The 19,855-nt window shown below is 29.9% G+C and overlaps 1 protein-coding gene across 1 annotated transcript in view; it reads right to left on the bottom strand.

Annotated features, from left to right (window-relative positions):
- LOC147806111 (cytochrome P450 18a1-like) overlaps positions 1–19,537 on the bottom strand; it is a 35,228-nt gene extending 15,691 nt beyond the window's left edge. Inside the window, exons 1-2 of the mRNA XM_087150198.1 lie at positions 19,267–19,537; positions 18,878–19,005 (exon numbers count right to left, since the gene is read on the bottom strand). Of these exons, the coding sequence (XP_087006324.1) occupies positions 18,878–19,005; positions 19,267–19,460 (322 nt within the window). The 5' untranslated portion in view covers positions 19,461–19,537. The remainder of the gene's footprint in view (positions 1–18,877; positions 19,006–19,266) is intronic.
- Between the last annotated feature and the right edge of the window lie 318 nt (positions 19,538–19,855).

A 19,855-nucleotide genomic window follows, 5' to 3' on the forward strand; every position in this document is an offset into this window, starting at 1 on the left:
CGTAGTCGAAATACATCAACTTCCGAAGTTCTCATTTATTTCATAGTAGCAGACTGATATTCATTATCGAAAATAGTGCTCCAACTTCTAAAGTATTTTCAAATTTTTGTTTGCTGTGCTCACCAACACACATTTGCTTAGTTCACTGGTTTTTCTGGGATATTCATATTTCCAATTAGAATTCATAAGTATGTTTTAAAACATTAGACTCGCATAAATTAACTATAATTTCATGATTTAAAAGAAACCCTAAAAGAAAAAAAAGAAGAAACACTAAAACGATTGCAATCATTTACTGCAATATATATATATTTCTTTTGCTCTGCCTTTCCAGTATACGCAATTATAAAGATTGCGCCAACTCAATTCTTTCATTCAATTCAATCAATTTCTTTTGCTGTTCATTTCAATTCAGTCACTTCAACAATCATTTCAATTTCAATCATTCAATTTCTTTTGCTGTTCAATATTTTCAACCAAGATCAATGCATGAGCTGAATTAATTTTAAATTCTTTTGAATTGATTGTTTAGTTAAAACTAAGTCCCAATTACGCAGTCCTCCTTTCATTTTTTTCCCGAGTGTCAGGTATTTTTTATACAAAACAGTGGGTCAAAATTCAGAAGTCATTTTGATTTCTTTTCCTTTGATTGCCTAATATACGCACTTTAAAACAGTGCACTAATATCGGCACACTTTGCTTTAGTTATCCATTACACACACTCGAAAACAGTGCACCAAATTCAAGAGTTATTTTGGTTCCTTTTGTTGTGATTGCCCAATATAGGTAATTAAAAGTAATGAATAATTTTCTAAAGTCATTCCAAATTATTTTTGCTGTTTCAAACATTCTAGGCATTCCATTAAAATGTTATGGAAATAAAAAGAACATGAGAAATTTACAAATGACTTGGTCTTTCGTTTGTAATTTATTTGTGCTTATATCTCTTGTCATAGGTTTGTACATTTTTGACATATTTATGAATTCTTTTCATGTACGACTAACTGCATGTCTTTGCTTTGTTTCATGTTACGTCATAAGAATTATTATTATTATAAATCGACGAAAACTGTGGAAACTTTTTAAAAATATTCACCATCTAACGTTTATGCATAAGTGCCATAATATAGGCTACAATCAAATACAAAGAATCCTCATTATTTTGAACTTTATTTCTATTGCGTTTTCAATAATTTTTGCAATTATTATGTTTTACTTTGACTGGAAAAACATCAAATTTCTTATTACTGCATTATGGGGTGATATTCCAGCTATAGATTTAAAAATTGCTTTCGTGCTTGCATTTGGTACAATAAATAGCTGCGTTTGTCTAACAACCTCAGGTTTTGCAATATTTCTTATTGATTTAAACTATACAGTGTTGGGAGATATTGTTGAAAAGTTTGGAAAACAGTTGAAAATCAAACTTAATGCTCCAAATGTAAAGCCAAAATGTATTGGGAATATTATGTATTCCACAAATCAGTTATCATATTTAGTCAAATCAGCAGATGACGCTTTGAATTCGATTGCACTGATGACGTACTGTAGTTTTATTATCGGACTTTATTCCTTCACAAGTTTGATGATTTCAGAAGAAAAATTCAGTATACTTATGTTGAAAGTTATGTTTGTTTGTATTGCCGTTGCTGCCTCAGTTTTCTTTATCCGTTTGACTCTAAGTGGTTCTAGAGTACGTAACAATGGTAAGATGTTAAAGACCATCGCCTTGGAGTATTCGTGGAAATTTGCGACTGATGACAATAACTTTCAAGTGTTTTCTGCTTTAATCACGAATTTAAAGGAATTGAACTTGGAGGTTACAGGAGGAAATTTGTTTATCATCGATAAGAGTTTGTTTATTAGCATTACAGGTGCAATGGTAACTTATGGAGTTTTATTGTTTGAAATGAACAAGTAATTTTAGAATCCGAATATTATTAAATGAGAACCAACTTTTTAAGTTTGACATGTTGACAGAAGACTTTATGTATTTAATTTAGATATACGAAAGAAACCTTATCTCTCTATATTAGTTAAACTTTTCGCTTGTATAACCTAAATTTTGAGAAATAAAAAAACTTTTGAATCGCTGACTTCATATTAAGAATTTAGAACATCAATGTAAATGGTTTCTTTGTGTCCACTTCCTGATGTCCCTTTGACAGGTTTAAACACTTCTGTAGGTCACTGCCAGCACTTAAAATAGATAGCTTGCGTTTTTCAAAAGTTACGTGTGCAGTTAAAATAAAATTATATTCAATTCAATTTAATTAAAGTTCTATTTTTTAAAAATACTATTAGTAGTTTTATTGTTTAATATTGGGAAAATGAGAAACGTTTCTTTAAAAGAAGAAAAACATGATGGTCATATAATGTTTCAGTATTCTTATATATTTATTACACAAATACTAAGATCATCATGTATTTCCTGCAATTTTCTCGTAAAATACCTCTTACCTTTTTTTATTCTTTTTATTTTAACCTTTTATTGACGGGTACGGATAAAAGTCTGATCAGCTTAATTGATCACGTAAATAAAATTTTTTAGGAAAAATTGAATATTAGTGAGCATTTAAGATAACAATGGTATAAAATCCACATGCAGTTTTTTTTTTTAAAAAAAAGATATGTTCTATCATTACGTTGGGCGTTCTAATGGTAAATTTAATAAAAAGTATTCGTTTTTTTTCTTTTCTTGATAGTTAACATAAAGATCAATGAAAAATAACAACTAAAATAAACTTTTTGCTAGAATTAAAAAAAATATTGTTGAAAATAAGAAGACAGAAGAAAAAAGTTTCTGCATACTAAAATGAATCAAATCGTGGTAAAGGCGTAATGATCTTTACGCGATCTAGTCAACTGTCTTTTTTGTGTGGATATTCTTTAATATGCTTTAAAGCATTGAACTTGCATAATTAAAATATAATTTCATGATTTAATAAGAAGCACTAAGTTCATTGTTATCATTTACTGCTGTGAATATTTTCCTTGCATTGTTTTTTTTAGTATTATTTATTATTTTTATTACAGTAATGTATTTTTCTCCGGATTTGTGAGATGTTAATCGAGAACTCAGCGACGTCCCCAAAAATCAGCGCCTATAGCTCGCATGTCGTTGTATATTACTTTGAAAGCATGTTTAAACACTATTAAATTGAAATTATTAAATCTAAACTAGCTAAAATATAAACACTCAACGTTCTTCCTCCGTCAGTGGGCTGTGGTAAAATTATTAAACGTTGACCGATATACCGCGATAAACAGGTTGAGGAGCACTAGTCTAATATTTGCTCTCAAAAACAGTGCATAAACTTTTCAATTAATTTCAATTTCTATTTATGGGATTGTCTAACATATGTAATTTAGAAGAATGCACCAACTTCTGAAGTCATTTCATATTGTTTTTATTATTTCAAGCATCATAGGCGTTTACTAAAAATGTAATGGAAATAAAAAGCATACTAGATATTTACAGATGACTTTGGTTTCGGGTTATCAATATATTAGCTCTTATCTCTCTTGATATAGAGTTGAAATTTCTTCACAGATTTGTGAGTTCTTTTACTAAATGAGTAGCAGATGAACTTAATTTAATTTAGAATTCTCATTATTTTTCATTGTGCTTCAATAGTGGTCATTATAATAATTGAAATAATTATGATTTATTTATTCTCACCGGATTTATAAAAAATATTTTTTTTTTAACGAGAATAATAAGAAATCATTTATCATATTTAGTCAAATCAGCAGATTAGATCAGTTGCACAGATGAACTCAATATGATTCTGAATTTAGTTAGCTTTCTTTATTCTATTTTACAATCTCATGAGCATAATGGTTTCAGAAGAAACTTATAATAGATATTGGTGAAATTTTTGTCAGCTTGGATTACCGTTCTTGCGGTATTGTTGTACTTTGTAAAAAATTAACTTTTATTTTTTTACAATTAGTAATTAATTTGTTTGTTTAAAATAATTTGTAATAAATTTGTTTAAAATAATTGGTAATTTGTTTAAAATAATTGGTAATTTGTTTAAAATTAATTTTTAATATTTTTGATATTATTTTCAGTTATATAACAAGTTATTAGCAAATATCAACAATAAAAATAATTATAAAAGTCACAAAAATCAAGGAAATTGTGTTATTATATACATTGTTTTTCTAATTGAAATTAAAAAACAGTCAAAATGACTTCATTGGTCAATCTTGTGTTAAGACAATTAACTTCAATTTACACTTTAGGCGCAACTTTTAATAAATGTAACATAAAATGTTTTGATTTTACGATTGTTTATAATATCAAAGTCAATTAAAAATTATAGCATAATTAAAAAGAAACTTGGTATGCTAGAATAAAAGAAAAATAAATATTGGCAAAAATAAGAAACCAAAGCAAAAAGCTTTTGTGCATTAAAAATAATAAATTTATAGTAATGGAATAATAATCATCGCGTGACTTAATTAACTGGTTTTAATTGGATATTCATGTATTTTGGTCGAACACATAAATATATTTTAAAATATTGGAGTGGCATAATTAAAATATAATTTCATGATTTAAAAGATGCCCTAAAAAATAAACACTAAAACGATTGTTTTCATTTACTGCTATATTTATTTCTTTTGCTATGATTTTCCAGTATACGCAATGCGCCAACTTTTGGAGTCATTTTAATTCCCTTCACTGTTCAATATTTTCAATCAAAAGCAATGCATCAACATAATTAATTTAAAAATCTTTTGAATTGATTGTCTAGTTAAAGTGGAGGACCAATTTCGCAGTAATTTCATTTTTTTTTTCGAGTCTCCAGCGTACTTTATAGAAAACAGTGGGGGAAAAATTCAGAAGTCATTTTGATTTCTTTTCCACTGATTGCCTAATATAGGCTCTTTAAAACAGTGCACCTATCGCTACATTTTGCTTTGGTTATTTTTTATACACACTCGAAAACAGTGGACCAACTGCAGGACTTATTTCAGTTCCTTTTGCTGTGATTGTCCGATATAGGTTATTAAAAACAATGAATAATTTTCTGAAGTCATTCCAAATTATTTTTGTTATTTCAAACATTCTAGGCGTTCCATTAAAATATTATGGAAATAAAAAGAACTGGAGAAATTTACAAATAATTTGGTCCCTCGTTAGTAATTTATTTGCGCTTATATCTCTTGTTATAGGTCTGTACATTTTTGACATATTTATGAATTCTTTTCATATACGATTAACTGCTTGTCTTGGCTTCGTTTTAAGTTACGTCATAAGAATTATTATCATTATAAATCGAAGAAAACTGTGGAAACTTTTTAAAAATATTCACCATCTAACGTTTATGCACAGGTGCCATAATATAGGCTACAATCAAATACAAAGAATCTTCACTATTTTGAACTTTACTTCTATTGTGTTTTCAATATTTTTTGCAATTATTATGTTTTACTTTGGCTGGAATAACATCAAATTTCTTATTACTGCATTATGGGGTGATATTCCAGCTATAGATTTGAAAATTGTTTTCGTGCTTGCATTTGGTATAGTGAATAGTTGCGTTTGTCTAACAACCTCTGGTTTTGCGATATTTCTTATTGATTTAAACTATACAGTGTTGGGAGATATTGTTGAAAAGTTTGGAAAACTGTTGAAAATCAAACTTAATATTCCAAATGTAAAGCCAAAATGTATTGGGAATATAATATATTCCACAAATCAGTTATCATATTTAGTCAAATCAGCAGATGATGCTTTGAATTCGATTGCACTGATGGCATACTGTAATTTTATTATTGTATTTTATATCGTCACGAGTTTGATGATTTCAGAAGAAAAATTCAATGTATTTTTGTTGAAAGTGTTGTTTGTTTGGTTTGCCGTTACTGGAGCATTTTGCTTTATCCGTTTGACTCTAAGTGGTTCTAGAGTACGTAACAATGGTAAGATGTTAAAGACCATAGCCTTGGAGTATTCGTGGAAATTTGCGACTGATGACAATAACTTTCAAGTGTTTTCTGCTTTAATCACGAATTTAAGGGAATTGAACTTGGAGGTGACTGGAGGAAATTTGTTTATCATCGATAAGAGTTTATTCATTAGCATTTCAGGTGCAATGGTAACATATGGAGTTTTATTGTTTGAAATGAACAAGTAGTTCTTGAATCCAAATTTATTAAAACAATCAACTTTTTAAGTTGGTTTTCTTTATTAATTTAACTAATGGTTATCAGAAGACTTCATGAATTTAACGTAACTATACGAAAGAAACCTTATCTCAAGATATTAATTAAACTTTTTGCTTGTATAGCCTAAATTTTGTGAAATAAAAAACTTTTGAATCGCTGACTTATGTAGAATTCAGATCATCAATGTAAACGGTCTCCTTGTGTCCACTTTCTGACGCAAGAAGCGTTTAAACGTCCCTTTGAGACGTTTAAACGCTTCTGCACGCCGCTGTCAACGCTTAAAATACCTCGCTTACGCTTTTTCAAAAGTTACGTGTGCAGTTAAAATAAAATTATTTTCTTCGATTCAGTCTACTGAAAATTTTATTTTTTAAAATACTAATTGTAGTTTTATTTTTAATGTTGAAAAAATGAAAAACATTTCGTTAGAAAAAACGAAAATAGCAAGACATGATCGTCTCTTAACGTTACAGTATTCTTAAGTAATTATTGCATAAATACTAAGATCATCATATACTTCCGGCAATTTTTTCGTAAAATACCTCCTACCTTTTTTTATTTTATTTTAACCTTTCATTGACGGGCACGGATAAAAAACTGATTAGCTTGGTTGATCACGCAAGCAAATTTTTTTTAGGAAAAATTGAAAGTTAATGAACATTTAAGTTAACAATGGTAAGAAATCAACATGCAGTTTTTTTTAAAAAAAAGATATGTTCAATCATCACTTTGAGCGTTCCATTGGTAAATTTAATAAAAAGTATTCGTTTTTTTTCTTCTTTTCTTGATAGTTGATATAAAGATCAATGAAAAATAACAACTAAAAAAACTGTTTGTTACAATTAAAAAAAATATTGGTGAAAATAAGAGACAGAAGAAAGAAGTTTCCGCATACTAAAATGAATCAAGTCGTGGCAAAAGCGTAATGATCTTTACGTGACCTAGTCAACTGTTTCTTTTTTGGATATTTATATATTATGTTCTAACTCATAAATATGCTTTAAAGATTTGCACTTGCATAATTAAAATATAACTAGGAGGCTTCGCCCCTGCTCGCTGGCACTCGCCAACCCCCGGAACTGCTTTCGCAGTTCATTTCGGATTGCTTCGCAATCCGATGCTCGCTTTGCTCGCTCATTGGATGCGTTCTTAACGTCTAGCTTTTGTATACTTTTTTGAACACTGAAATGCCGAAAACTTTTCACTGTAGAAAAGTCTAAACCTGTGCATTTCAATATTAATTGCAAACAGTTCACATATTTTTCTTAATCACACTATTCTAAATTTCAGTTGTTGAGAAAAGTAACTGTTGTAAGTTTTGTTTTAAAGTCTTTCCCACCAGAGGGCTAAAACCATGTGTTGTAAAACAATATGAAATAATACTGAGGGCCGGATGTAAAGCATCGGCTTCGATTAAGATAATTTTGTGAGAATTTTTTTCATAATTCTGTGAGAATTCACCTGATCAGACATATGATGCTCACTATGTGCTCTTGCGCACCGAAGCCTATCAATTAAAACGTATTAGCGTTTTATATAACATGGATTAGCCATATGATGCTCACTACGTGCTCTTGCGCGCCGAATCCAATCAATTAAAAATGAAAACTGTTGCCAGCGCGAGAAAAGAAATATCATCGGTTTTATTGATACATACATACGTACGTATTAGCATTTTATATAATACTAGGAGGCTCCGCCCCCTGTTCGCTAACTCTCGCCAACCCCCGAGAATTGCTACGCAATCCTATGTGGTTCACGCCGTGAACCATTTCTCGCTGCGCTCGCTCGCCAATGAACACAATGTTCTAGCACAAAGACATAATATATTATCATCAAAGACATAGTATTTTATCATCAAAGACACATTATTGTACTTATGTAGAAGAATTCTACCAATGTTCTTATTGGCTTTTAAAAAAGTATATTAGCTATTTAGATTGTACATGGTGAAAAAATCAAAACATTAGCTAAATAAGAAACATATTAGCAAAATAAATTATCAAATATTGCTTCACTAATATTCCGCATATTAAAGCGTGAAAATTCAATGCGTAAATAAACGCGAAATATAAAAAAAATTCAATGCATTCAATACAAACACTTAAACGTTTTTTAGACGTTTAGGTAGCTCCCAGTAGAAAAATATCAATTCAACAGCGGCCTTTTAAAGCATTCTCACTTCAATTAATTAATTAATTCCTAATTGAGTTTAAATTAAATATTGTCATGCTTTTAGTGCATGAATCTGAATTGAACAACCTGATAATGCTGACTCTGGTTATTGTTATCTGGTTGCTCACTACGTGCTCTTGCGCGCCAAATCCAATCAATTAAAAATGAAAACTGTTGCCAGCGCGAGAAAAGAAATATCATCGGTTTTATTGATACATACATACATACGTACGTATTAGCGTTTTATATAATACTAGCATTAACCCTTTGTCTTTCAATAACTTTCCATATTTTGTTCGAAGCTCCATTCCTCAACTTAGAAGAAGTCTGGTGCCCCAGACATAGCAAGAAAAAAGAAGAAAAGAAGAAACCAACTGAGAATGGAACAACAATCATACCTGTGGCGAAAATGGAGAACGTTCTTACTAACGGTCACGCGACAGATGTCTTTTCTGTACGACTTTGATTACCTTTGATAAAGTATCTTTATCCTGTAAATAATTAATAATGGTATTGTCTTATTAACGCCATCTGTTATGTTATGCATGTAGTATTTGACAGTTATTTAAGGATGGATCATTGTACTGTAAATAAAATATCATGTTTCTTTTTTTTTTGTCAATGAAATATTTTTTAGAAAACAAATTCTTCATTTTCATAGATTTTCAAATATTTGCATATGCAAATTAAAGAATTAAACGAATGAGTGAGATACTTATAACAATAACAACAAAAAATTAAATAAGTCATTTTATAAACTAACCTTCTAACAATGCTTTAATCAATCAAACTTCTACAGAGAATCAGTCATACTTTACTCCTTCTTAAAAGCAAAAACTGAAGTATTTTTTTATAAAATTTCAACTTTTTTAATTATACTGCATACCACTTTCATTTACCTAACCTTAGAATTTTTTAATGAGCTTTTCAATCAAAAATTTTTTTAATTAATGCAAGATCAGAAATTTACTTTGTGATACGTCTCATAGTGACTATGATGAGAAGGGTCATATTTCAGAGCGTTATATATATATATATATATATATATATATATATATATATATATATATATATATATATATATATATATATATATATATATATATATATATATATATATATATATATATATATGCTGCTAATAAGGAATTCTAGTGAATATTTCTTCAAACTATTTCACATTTACGGTAAAATTCTCCGGATCAAATTATGGTAATAAGTATCAACACTCAGAGTGGATGTATTTTTTGCTTAAAACCCGTTTTTACCAAAGCATGTTACTGAACAAAAAAATGTGATATATTGTAATTTTTTAAATAATAGTTACTGTAAAACCACTGAAATACTCTAATTAAGGAAATATTAATGTAAAAATTACTGTATAATATTATTGAGGGAGGAAAATTACGGTAAAAATGTATTTTACAATAAAAAGGATTTGACTGATGATGCACCCAAAGGGCAAATACTTTTTACCGTAATTTAATCCGAAATTATTTACTGTGTGTAAATAAGCAATTTATTAACTCAAATTGTTATAACATTATTGTAAATTGTTATAATTGTAATAGCTTGCATAAATGGTATTAGGATGATAGATTAAATGTTTCTAAAACGGAAAATTTAGTCTTAAAAAACTATAGTTACTGTACAGGAAATGACCTAGAGACTGTCATTCAATCAATCTGTTATACGTTTTAAAGAAAAATTTTAAGCAAGAAAAAAAGTTCTGGCCTAATCCTACGCATATTTATAATATACGTTACATGTAATATGTAATTATCTTTTAATGATCAAAACTGGTTTTTTTCTTCCATAAAATACTAACTTACTAGGAGGCTTCGCCCCCTGCTCGCTGGCGCTCGCCAACCCCCGAAACTGCTTTCGCAGTTCATTTTGCAAACCGCATCGCAATCCGATGCTCGCTTTGCTCGCTCATTGGATACGTTCTTAACGTCTAGCTTTTGTATACTTTTTTGAACACTGAAGTTCCGAAAACTTTTCACTGCAGAAAATTCTAAATCTGTGCATTTCAATATTAATTTGAAATTGCAAACAGTTCACATATTTTTCTTAATCACGCTATTCTAAATTTCAGTTGTTGAGAAAAGTAACTGTTGTAAGTTTTGTTTTAAAGTCTTTCCCACCAGAGGGCTAAAACCATGTGTTGTAAAACAATATGAAATAGTACTGAACGCCGGATGTAAAGCATCGGCTTCGATGAAGATACTTTTGTGAGAATTTTTTTGATAATTCGTTGAGAATTCACCCGATTAGACATATGATGCTCACTACGTGCTCTTGCGCGCCGAAGCTTATCAATTAAAAATGAAAACTGTTGCCAACGCGAGAAAAGAAATATCATCGGTTTTATTGATACATACGTACGTATTAGCGTTTTATATATTTGCGTTTATAAATGTATATTAGCTATTTAGATTGTACATGGTGAAAAAATCAAAACATTAGCTAAATAAGAAACATATTAGCAAAATAAATTATCAAATATTGCTTCACTAATATGCTGCATTTTAAAGCGTGAAAATTCAATGCACAAATAAACGCGAAATATAAAAAAAATTCAATGCATTCAATACAAACATTTAAACGTTTTTTAGACGTTTAGGTAGCTCCCAGTAGAAAAATATCAATTCAACAGCGGCCTTTTAAAGCATTCTCACTTCAATTAATTAATTAATTCCTAATTGAGTTTAAATTAAATATTGTCATGCTTTTAGTGCATGAATCTGAATTGAACAATTTAATGCTGACTCTGGTTATTGTTGTCTGGTTGCTCACTACGTGCTCTTGCGCGCCGAATCCAATCAATTAAAAATTAAAACTGTTGCCAGCGCGAGAAAAGAAATATCATCGGTTTTATTGATACATACATACATACGTACGTATTAGCGTTTTATATAATATAGATAGATTTCGTGATTTAATAAGAAGCACTAAGTCCATTGTTATCATTTACTGTTGTGATTATTTTCCTTGCATTGTTTTTTTAGTATTATTTATTATTTTTATTACTGTAATGTATTTTTCTCCGGTTTGTACGAGTATCCGTGAACGAGAGGTTAATCAAGAACTCAGCGACGTCCCCAAAAATCAGCGCCAACAGCTCGCATGTCGTTGTATATTACTTTGAAAGCATGTTTAAACACTATTTCTAAATCTAAACTAGATAAAATATAAACAAACAACGTTCTTCCTCCGTCAGTGGGCTGTGGTAAAATTATTAAACGTTGACCGATCCACTGCAATAAACAGGTTGAGGAGCACTAGTCTAATATTTGCTCTCAAAAACAGTGCATGAACTTTTCAATTAATTTCAATTTCTATTTATGGGATTGTCTAACATGTGTAATTTAAAATAATGCACCAACTTCTGAAGTCATTTCATATTGTTTTTATTATTTCAAGCATCATAGGCGTTTAAAAAAAATGTAATGGAAATAAAAAGCATACTAGATATTTACAGATGACTTTGGTTTCGGGTTATCAATATATTAGCTCTTATCTCTCTTGATATAGAGTTGAAATTTCTTCACAGATTTGTGAGTTCTTTTTCTAAATGAGTAGCAGATGAACTTAATTTAATTTAGAATTCTCATTATTTTTCATTGTGCTTCAATAGTGGTTATTATAATAATTGAAATAATTATGATTTATTTATTCTCACCGGATATATAAGAAATATTTTATTTTGACGAGAATAATAAGAAATCATTTATCATATTTAGTCAAATCAGCAGATTAGATCAGTTGCACAGATGAACTCAATATGATTCTGAATTTAGTTAGCCTTCTTTATTCTATTTTACAATCTCATGAGCATAATGGTTTCGGAAGAAACTTATAATACATATTGGTGAAATTTTTGTCAGCTTGGATTACCGTTCTTGCGGTATTGTTGTACTTTGTAAAAAATTAACTTTTAATTTTTTACAATTAGTAATTAATTTGTCTGTTTAAAATAATTTGTAATAAATTTGTTTAAAATAATTGGTAATTTGTTTAAAATTAATTTTTAATATTTTTGATATTATTTCAGTTATTAGTAAATATCAACAATAAAAATAAGTATAAAAGTCGCAAAATTCAAGGAAATTGTGTCATTAGATACATCATTGTTTTTCTAATTGAAATTAAAAAGCTGGCAAAATGACTTCTTTGGCCAATCTAGTGTTAAGGAAATTAACTTCAATCTACGCTTTAAGCGCAACTTTTAATAAATGTAACATAAAATGTTTTGATTTTACGATTGTTTATAATATCAAAGTCAATGAAAAATTATAGCACAATTAAAAAGAAACTTGGTATGCTAGAATAAAAGAAAAATAAATATTGGTAAAAATAAGAAAACAAAGCAAAAAGCTTTTGCGCATTAAAAATAATAAATTTATAGTAATGGAATAATAATCATCGCGTGACTTAATTTACTGGTATAAATTAGATATTCATATGTTTTGATCGAACACATAAATATATTTTAAAACATCGGACTCGCATAATTGAAGTATAATTTCATGATTTAAAACATGTCTTAAAAAAGAAACACTAAAACGATTGTAATTAATTACTGCTATATTTAATTTTTTGCTCTGTTTTTCCAGTATACTCAATGCGCCAACTTTTGGAGTCATTTTAATTTCCTTCGCTGTTCAATATTTTCAACTAAAAGCAATGCATCAACAAAATTAATCTAAAAATCTTTTGAATTGATTGTCCAGTTAAAATAGAGCACAAATTTCGCAGTAATTTGATTTTTTTCGAGTGTCCAGTATACTTTATGGAAAACAGTGATGCAGAAAATTTAGAAATCACTTCGATTTCTTTTCTACTGATTGCCTGATATATGATTTTTAAAACAGTGCACCAACATCAGAAGTCATATCAGAAGTCACCAAGGCAAAAGGTAGCCTTTTGCTTTGGTTAACCTTTATACACAATCGAAAACAGTGCATCAACTTCAGGAGTTGTTTTGGCTTCTTTTGCTGTGATTGCAATATAGATAATTAAAAGTAATGAATAATTTTCAGAAGTCATTTCAACTTATTTTTGTTATTTCAAACATTCTAGGCGTTCCACTAAAATATTATGGAAATAAAAAGAACTGGAGAAATTTACAAATAATTTGGTCCTTCGTTAGTAATTTATTTGCGCTTATATCTCTTGTCACAGGTTTGTACATTTTTGACATATTTATGAATTCTTTTCATATACGATTAACTGCATGTCTTAGCTTTTTTTTAAGTTCCGTCATAATAATTATTATCATTATAAATCGAAGAAAACTGTGGAAACTTTTTAAAAATATTCACCATTTAACGTTGATGCATGGGTGCCATAATATAGGCTACAATCGAATAGTAAGAATCCTCATTCTTTTGCACTTTACTTCTATAGTGTTTTCAGTAATTTTTCTAATTATTATGCTTTACTTTGACTGGAATAACATCAAATTTCTTATTACTGCATTATGGGGTGATATTCCAGCTATAGATTTGAAAATTGTTTTCGTGCTTGCATTTGGTATAGTGAATAGTTGCGTTTGTCTAATAACCTCTGGTTTTGCGATATTTCTTATTGATTTAAACTATACAGTGTTGGGAGATATTGTTGAAAAGTTTGGAAAACTGTTGAAAATCAAACTTAATATTCCAAATGTAAAGCAAAAATGCATTGGGAATATAATATATTCCACAAATCAGTTATCTTATTTAGTCAAATCAGCAGATGACGCTTTGAATTCGATTGCACTGATGACGTACTGTAATTTTATTATTGTATTTTATTCCCTCACGAGTTTGATGATTTCAGAAGGAAAATTCAGTATACTTTTTTTGAAAGTTATGTTTGTTTGGATTGCCGTTACTAGCACAGTTTTTTTTATCCGTTTGACTCTAAGTGGTTCTAGAGTACGTAACAATGGTAAGATGTTAAAGACCATAGCCTTGGAGTATTCGTGGAAATTTGCGACTGATGACAATAACTTTCAAGTGTTTTCTGCTTTAATCACGAATTGAAGGGAATTGAACTTGGAGGTGACTGGAGGAAATTTGTTTATCATCGATAAGAGTTTATTCATTAGCATTTCAGGTGCAATGGTAACATATGGAGTTTTATTGTTTGAAATGAACAAGTAGTTGTTGAATCCAAATTTATTAAAATAATCAACTTTTTAAGTTGGTTTTCTTTATTAATTTAACTAATGGTTATCAGAAGACTTCATGAATTTAACGTAACTATACGAAAGAAACCTTATCTCAAGATATTAATTAAATCTTTTGCTTGTATAGCCTAATTTGTGAAATAAAAAACTTTTGAATCGCTGACTTATGTAGAATTCAGATCATCAATGTAAACGGTCTCCTTGTGTCCACTTTCTGACGTCCCTTTGAGACGTTTAAACGCTTCTGCACGTCACTGTCAACGTTTAAAATACCTAGCTTACGTTTTTTCAAAAATTTAGTGTGCAGTTAAATCAAAATTATTTTCTTCGATTCAATCGAATTAGAATTTCATGTTTTAAAATACTATATGTAGTTTAATTTTAATGCTAAAAAAATGAAAAATGCTTCGTTAGAAAAAACGAAATTACAAGTAGCGAAACATGATCGTCACACAATGCTTCAGTATTCTTAAGTAATTATTACATAAATACTAAAATCCTAGTGTACTTCCTACAATTTTCTCGTAAAAGACCCCTTACCTTTTTGTTTTATTTTAACCTTTCATTGACTGGCATGGCTAAAAATCTGATCTGCGTGATTGATCACGCATACTAACATTTTGAGGAAAAATTGAATATTAATGAGCATTTAAGTTAACAATGGTAAAAAATCAACATGCAGTTTTTTTAAAAAAAAGATGTCTTCAATCAACGCTTTGGGTTTTCCATTGGTAAATTTAACAAAATGTATTTGTTTATTTTTTCATTTATTCATAGTTAATACAAAGATCAATGAAAAATGATAACTAAAAAAAAACTTTCAGAAAATTAAAAGGGTTTGGTGTGTGTGTCAAAATGGTGTTTTTCTCACTCTAAAATGAATCAGTAGCACTTAGAGATTGTTAAATTCTTCTTAGAGAGGGAGCAAAAAGAACGGTGAGGACAACGAACGTGATCAATCGTAAAACGTATTAGGTTCAATCCGTGCTAATCTGCTTGAAGTGTTTTAAAAAAAATCATCAACAGTGAACAGAATTCTCAACGAACTGAAACCATTCAAAAAACATCAATTCTGTAGTTTTACATCGTACAGTGAAGAAAAAAGCCGATTACCGTCAATAACTTTTTATCTAATGATCGGATCTTTCCATTCCAGGACTCAATCCAATGGTTCGAAGGGGTGATCTCAAATATAATAATTAATAAGTGCTGACGATATTTTAAGCTACAAAATCAGACACAAAAACGACCTTCTCTGAATAAAGTTACCTTTTTCTGACGGATTCGGATTTCTGAACCCCCAGAATATAAGGAGTAGATGGAAAATCGGGTCCCAATGGTTTACCTAGGAGAGCGCTTCCTTTAATGTTAATTTTACACTTTGCTCTACATCTCGAGAAATTTTTAAGCGATTTAAAAAAAATTTCGCACATAATTTTAAAATTTGCTTATCTAAAGATAATTCCCAGCAAAAAATAATTTTTAGTAAATATTTATTATTTTTTATTATTTTCTTCAATAATGATCGAAAAATGTTGAATTGTGAAAGGTATACAAAGTTTCGCATCATTTTAAGGAATATAATTTTACTGACAAAAAGACAAAATTTGCCCAAAATTCAGTCGAATAGTTAGATAGTTCCTGAGAAATCGAATATCTGACTTTTTGGAAATTTAAATAGCACATTTGAGGTCATCCCCTCGAGCCATTAAGATTGAGTCCTTGAACGGGAAGATCCGATCATTAGATCAAAAGTTATTCAGGGTGATTAGTTTTTTTAAGGCACAAAAGCAAGTTTGAATCAAAAGAGCAAGATGTTTCTACTTGGTATACATGTTGTGACATTCTCTGTTTGAATGATATGCTTTGTGTCCAACAAGACAATTACAACCAGTAAAACGATAGTGTGTGGATGGTGGTTTCTACACTACTAAGGAACGTTTCAGCTTCTTTACTGCCCATACCGGTGTATTTTGAAACCTTAGGATCAACGTGTTAAAAGTAACCGCAATAAGTAAATGACAGTAATTTACAAGTAGTTATTTTTTACAGTAATTACAAGTAGTTACTTTTTCGTGTGGTATAAATCGTGAAAAGATAGTAAACATGTGGTTTGAGTGGCAATGAAAGCTTAAGATTAATATTAGAATAAAAATCGTTATAAAACACTTATTACCTTATTAATAATATACTAATGTTGGGAAAGACAATTAGACAATGCCAACCTTCATCTATCAAAAGGTACCTCAAGATTAAATCAAGTTAGCATATCTTATATACTAGTGAATTGATGAGTGGCAGTTACGCCACAATACTCCCCCTCCAAAATTTTATCAGGGACAGAATTCGATGAACGAATACCACTAGTTGCTGTATTTGTGAAAGACCGGGAGAGCTGGATTAAGGTCACCGGGTTTTGAACTTTAGTCATGAGAGCTGTATTAAGATCATGGTTGTGTGTGTGTGATTACTCATGTGTTGCTGGTAGCAGTCGAGAGTGCAGAATCCCGTTGTATATTAATGAGACCGAGTAGCAACAGCTCTAGGTGGACTATGACGCAGTCACAAATAACAAGTCATCTGTTCAATGTGGACCATCCACCGAAGTAATCGTGATCATATCACGTCCGTAGGTCACCATTGTGGGGAAAGATTATTAGACAATGCCAGCTTTCATCTTTCAGAAGGTACCTCTAGATTAAATCATGTTAACATGTCTTATATACTAGTGAATTGATGTTTAATAATCGCAGTGGTAGTTACGCCACACTATCTTTGAAATTTAAATTTAAATGATAATTTGAAAATTAAGCTTGTCTCGCTACTCAAAATAAATACCGAAACAAACGTATGCACGGTGCACTGTTTGCACTCTGAATAAATAGTAATAAACAAGTCAAAAGAAGATAAATAAGCACTTTTCGCAAATTTTGGTAAATTCGCGCATTTTGAACGGAATTACTTAATATTATAAATACAATATGATGCAGATTTCGGCTCAGAAATTATGTTTATTTCTTCTCATGAAAAAGAATTATCTTATTGAAAATATCATCTGAGATGTAGTAAGAAGCTGAAAACCATTTAACCGTGAAAGTAAGGAGCTCGAGATTTGGTCTTTGTTTACATTTGTATTGAACACACCATTCACATGCAGCAAGACTTGCCGGCATTCTTAAAGATAGGTTGGCAGAAGAGTGATTCCAAAATGCATTGAAAGTGATGGTCTGACGTGTGATTTCACAGAAAGCAAAGCTTCAACATCTTTTTATTGATCCTGGTATTAAAATCAAAGCTGAGAACTTCATGGAACAAGTATTGAAAAAGCATTTGATTGATTAGGAGGGAATCATATTGTTTTTGACAAGACACAGCACCAGCCCACAAATCAAAAAAAAAGTCCTGATATAATGTCGAAGTAATTTGTCCGATTCCATCACTACAGATGAGTGACCTGTCACCAGATTTCACCAGATGTCCTTTCACCAGATTTCACCATCATGTAAAGCTCTTATTTTAAGTATTTTATCCTTTTGGCAATGACAACTTTTCTGCGGGGGATAAGTACTTCGGTGTAGGCTCCCCGTAAAATTATTCCAAATCCAGTTCCAGATTCAAAATACAAAATGACTAATCATCGAAAACAACATTTGAGAAAGATTTGGGTTTCAGTTTTTGAAGAAGCAGTGCCTGTCAGCTGAAATGAGTTTTTCAATCTCTTGCCCAAAATTACGAAAGAAAATGGTGAGAACTGCGAGCTTTCATGTACTAAATAAGTCGATTGCTGCATGGAAATGTAAAAATAATAACAAAAATATTTTGGAATATTTTTCTTTTTTATCACTCATTATGATGCACCCTGTAATTAAACTTTTTAATCGCATAACCTAAGCTTTGGGCGAGAAAAACTTTTGAACCGCATGCTTAATATGATGAATTTTGGTAATCACCATCATTACTATACTAATATTTTTAGATCCCTTCGCAAAAATTAAGCAAGAAACGAGTGCACTTTAAGATATAATATTCAAGAAGGGAAGAAACACAAAGTTATCGAAATTGGTCGAAAGAAGTTTGAGGGACAAAGAATCACTACACCAGTTTGATTAACCTGGAGTTGTTTCGAATGATGGCCTTTCAACTCCTTCTCCGAAAAACCCTATTCCAGAATTTTTTCAACAATAATTCATCAGACATTGACAACGTTTTTGTTTCTTCCTCCTTGAAATATTTACGACGCATAATATGTATACTTGTTTGATTTCATTTTCCACAAGTTTCTAAAAATATATATTAAGGAAGGTTCCTTGGGAAACACCAGGAGTAAATAAAGTGACATACTTCGAGTTGCCTCGCTGATATCAAATGGTAAATCTGGAGGCCTTCCCATAAACGCGTCACTAGCAAATGCTTCTTTTATACTTTTGAAGTCAGTCAACACAGCAACATTTCGACTTCCAAGGCGAATTCTGTAAAAAGAGTTAGAATTTAGATTTAAAAAAAAAGTATAAATTAGCTTGGCTTAAGGCGTATTCAAAAGTAAAAGTTCATTCATATTATTCCATTAATTTTTCAAAACACAGCTCCCTAGAGGGTGAGTGTAAAGTTGACGTTTTTTGAAATCTTTTGAAATAAAAAATGCTTTGTAAACCGTCCCTTCGTGTGTCTCTGTTTATGTTTCACATATACCACATAATTTAAAAATAAATAAGAAATTAGGTATAACTTACCTGTATATAGGTCCATAAGTTTCAGCTAATTGTTGAAGCTTTAAGTAAGGTTTTCTAGTCATAAAAGGAAAGTATCCTACAATTGGTAATCCTATAGGTCCTGGCAACGATTTTCTGTTTTGTCTAAAGTTCGACAGCAAAATTGAACAGAGAATTACTACCACCGCTACATATACTAAGGTCATTGTATCCATTTTAGCAAACTGGAGGGTTTGTGTTTAATATGTTTAAGAAGTAGCCGACTTTTAAAATGTGCACAAATTGAAAATCTTTTATCTTGGAATCTTTTATCAAATCCGATAAAGGAAAAAAAATATAAAGACAATTGAAAATGTTTACGCCATATTTGAATAGATATGAATTACAATGAAAAGAAACGTAGACAATTTTTACGTGATATGACTATCATTGTTGACTATCGAATGAAAAAAAATTCTATTATATATATATAAGTTCAAAATGAAGAATAAAACAAAGAAAAATTATAGACATATGAAAAAATGCTGGGTGGGAAATAATAAGTAAAAAAAATAACAAACAACATTTTATTTAAAAAAAAAAAAAAATGAAATGTTAATTAAAAAACCGG

Source organism: Parasteatoda tepidariorum, chromosome 8 (assembly GCF_982258835.1).
Source record: "Parasteatoda tepidariorum strain Cologne lab strain chromosome 8, Ptep-v5.0, whole genome shotgun sequence".
NCBI classification, from domain to species: Eukaryota; Metazoa; Arthropoda; class Arachnida; order Araneae; family Theridiidae; genus Parasteatoda; species Parasteatoda tepidariorum.